General features: G+C 31.3%; 1 protein-coding gene across 2 annotated transcripts in view; it reads left to right on the forward strand.

Moving 5' to 3' along the window:
• Window positions 1–2198: 2198 nt before the first annotated feature.
• Window positions 2199–3104, forward strand: part of LOC114310713 (P-loop containing nucleoside triphosphate hydrolases superfamily protein) — a 5364-nt gene continuing 4458 nt past the window's right edge. The window contains exons 1-3 of one of the 2 annotated variants that reach the window (XM_028256799.2): window positions 2199–2367; window positions 2518–2691; window positions 3087–3104. The exon at window positions 3087–3104 is cut by the window's right edge and continues 113 nt beyond it. In XM_028256799.2, coding sequence (XP_028112600.2) covers window positions 2361–2367; window positions 2518–2691; window positions 3087–3104 — 199 coding nt within the window. In that variant the 5' untranslated portion in view covers window positions 2199–2360. The remainder of the gene's footprint in view (window positions 2368–2517; window positions 2692–3086) is intronic. The other variant, XM_082914982.1, reaches the window with a different exon arrangement.

Here is a 3104-nt window from a genome sequence, read left to right on the forward strand (position 1 = left end):
GCAGCCTCTATTTTTTTTTTGAAAAAATTTAAAACTAATTTGATAAAAAAAAAAGTATTTTAAAAATGATTTTTCCCAAAAAAGATAAAATCATAAACAAATGATTATTTTTATTTTATCATCAAATTAGTTTTAAAATTTTAAAAATAAATAAAGTTTGAAAACCAAATAGAGTGGTTGAGTTTTTAAAATAAATTTTTTTGGAAGTTTTTAAAAATTTAGTTTAGTAAAAAATATATAAAAAAAATGGAGAAATTTGAAATAAATGAGTAGCAGGAAAAATAATTGCAAAAGAGTTGGGAATCCTGAGGTCACGTTTGTTTGGCAGATTAGATTATTAGTGAGAGAATGGTTAATAAAGAAATTATTAAGAATAATCCTATATACACTAATTAGTATACTAACTAATGTACCAAGTGATGATGTCACATAATTTAACAGATTTTTGGTATTTGTAATATGATTAATGAGTGGGTTCAATAATAATATCATAACTAGTGTTGGTACACTAGTTAGTACATTAATTGATGTATGTAGTACTGCCAAATTATTAATGTGTGGATTGTTAGTGAGAGGATATAATAAATGTATATTTGTGGGAGATGGTTAATGATGGGATTGTTAAATTATTTTTAAACAAAATAAATTCAAAAATTATTTCTATATTAAAAAAATTTAAATAAATATTAAAACAAAAGGTGCACTTGGGATTGTTTCAAAAAAATAAAATAAAATAAAATTGGATGGGCAGCTAGTTTTTTGATTCACAAAATTTTGTTTTGGCCAGCTGGCTATGTTTGTAAAAAATAAATAAATAAATAAATAATTGCACTATATTGGATATTCGGGCAGACATCCGGGTAGACTGAAGCAGCTCACCATTTTTTTAATTCCACTTGTTTCCCAGCCAAGTTAATCCCCCCATACTAAGAGCGAATTACTAAGCGGCCCAGACTGTGAAACTGTCCCTTTCAAACAACACCAAACATGTTGTGAGTGGGTGTTACAACAATCTTACTTTAGTCTGGTCGCTGAGATAGCCAAACAAATAAGGCTTAAATATTTTTGTACCTAGTATGAAGGGCAATGCTAGATGCCCAATTTTGCCTCTTCCAAACTTTTCCCAATAATGTGGCTAACAATTTTAAGAGAACAGAGAAAAGTTTGAAAAAAGTTGATTGGTTAGTAGAGTAATGCTACATCATTGGAGGAGGTTGGAGGAGAATTTTGGGAGGTTAAAGCATTTTTATATGAAAACTTAAAAAAAAATTTTTTTTTTGTAAAACTATGGCAAAATTTCATTTTTGCCCTTTTTCTTCCTTCTCTTATCTTTTCTTCTCTCTTTCTTTCACTATAACATTTTGAAATCCTAATCTATTACTAGCATCCCTTCTATCTCTCTGTTTCTCATTCCTTTTTTTCTTTCCTCTATCTTCTCTTTCTTCTTGTTCATCTCTCTACTTTTTTACAAACTCTAATTTTGACATTTTACCTTTCACAGATGCCACTATATGTCTCCTACATCAAAGCCCACACATTTTTCATATTCTATTCATCTACACCCATTTCTTTGTTGCCATTACCACTGCTACCATGAGGCATATTATGCGTGATAAGAGAGATTATCAAAGATAGTAATGAGGAAGAGAGAGGAAGAGATCATGACAAAAAAGAGAGTGAGAGAGTAAAATCGATATCTAATTCAATAAAGGAGAACGTGGAAGAGTGAGAAGAGATGAAAGAGAAGATAAAGGCAAGAGAGGAAAAAAAGGGCTGTGAACTAGCGGGGGTAAATGTGGTTAGAGATGGTGATTTTTCATCCTAAGTACAAGTTTTTTATATTACCACCTATTTTGTAAAAAAAAATTCCTTGTTCCATTAATATGCACTTTTTTTTTTTTTTTAAAGTATCATTTTTTAAAAAAATTTAACAATAAGTTTTAAAAGCTCAACCATTATTTTACCACTAGGCATGTGAGTAGGGGTGAAAATTATTTCTTTTAAAAAAAATTGGGGCCTTTTCTAAACATTGATTGAGTTTGCCTCGGTGCTCCGTTAACCCGTCATCCGAAACGCTCCAGTAAACAAACATTATAGCCGTTACAACAATCTCTGCCCATCGGACGGCTCACATTTATTTTAATTCAAATTTTTTGAAATCGACTCAAAAACAAAACCCCTTTTCCTTTTCCGACTGCTATCAAAGATCTCTCTCTCTCTCTCTCTCTCTCTCTCTCTCTCTCTCTCTGCATTTCACATTATAGCTTTGAAGTCCATCATCGTCTTCTTTCTCTCTCTAAATTCGACGTTCTAGCTCTGAAGAAGATCTACATATTTCTGAACCAAACTTAGCGAATCTCATGGATGGTAATCAATTTCCCTCACATATCTTCTATATACAGATAGAGACTTATTGGCTTGTTTGTATATTCGTCATTTACATTGCTTCTTTATCTACATTTTCACACTACCGTGTTAACGGAGTCAATTTAACATCATATGTGTTGTTTGTTTCAGATCAAACCCTAGACACCCTCTCTCACCCCGAACCTTCTTCGAATTGTGAACCAGGTCTTGTTTTCATTCATTCCCTTTCAGCTTTGCTTCCTAAAATTGAAGAAGTGAACACGGGAACGAAGTTTCTTGATTTGGCGTCAGATCAAACCCTAGAAACTGCAACTTGCGACACAGGTTTGTGTTTTCTTTGATTTCTTGGCTTTAAAGTTCAAGGAAATGGGTAATTAATGTTTCTTGATTTCGACTGAGAGAGCTTGAACCCTAATAATATTTATTTTTTTATTATTATTTTTTTCTCTCATATATGTTCTGTTTGGTTGCCGAGAAACACTGGGGAAATAAAAGAAAAAAATAAATAAATTAGGCACCTTATGTTGTTTTGATTAGTTTTATTTAAAATAGTGCTCAATTGGTTGGAGTAGTTGTGTTCTTTGTCCAAAATAAAGAAAAAGTATGAGATTTGTTTTTCAACAAATTTTCTCAGGAAACCAAATGGAGCATTAGATACTATGATTTCTTTGTTTTCTGTCATGTGTGAACTGATCTAAGGGTATTTGGTATTATTTCAGAACAAATTGGGGGAAATA

This window comes from Camellia sinensis, chromosome 2, assembly GCF_055761805.1.
Source record: "Camellia sinensis isolate YWXY chromosome 2, ASM5576180v1, whole genome shotgun sequence".
NCBI classification, from domain to species: Eukaryota; Viridiplantae; Streptophyta; class Magnoliopsida; order Ericales; family Theaceae; genus Camellia; species Camellia sinensis.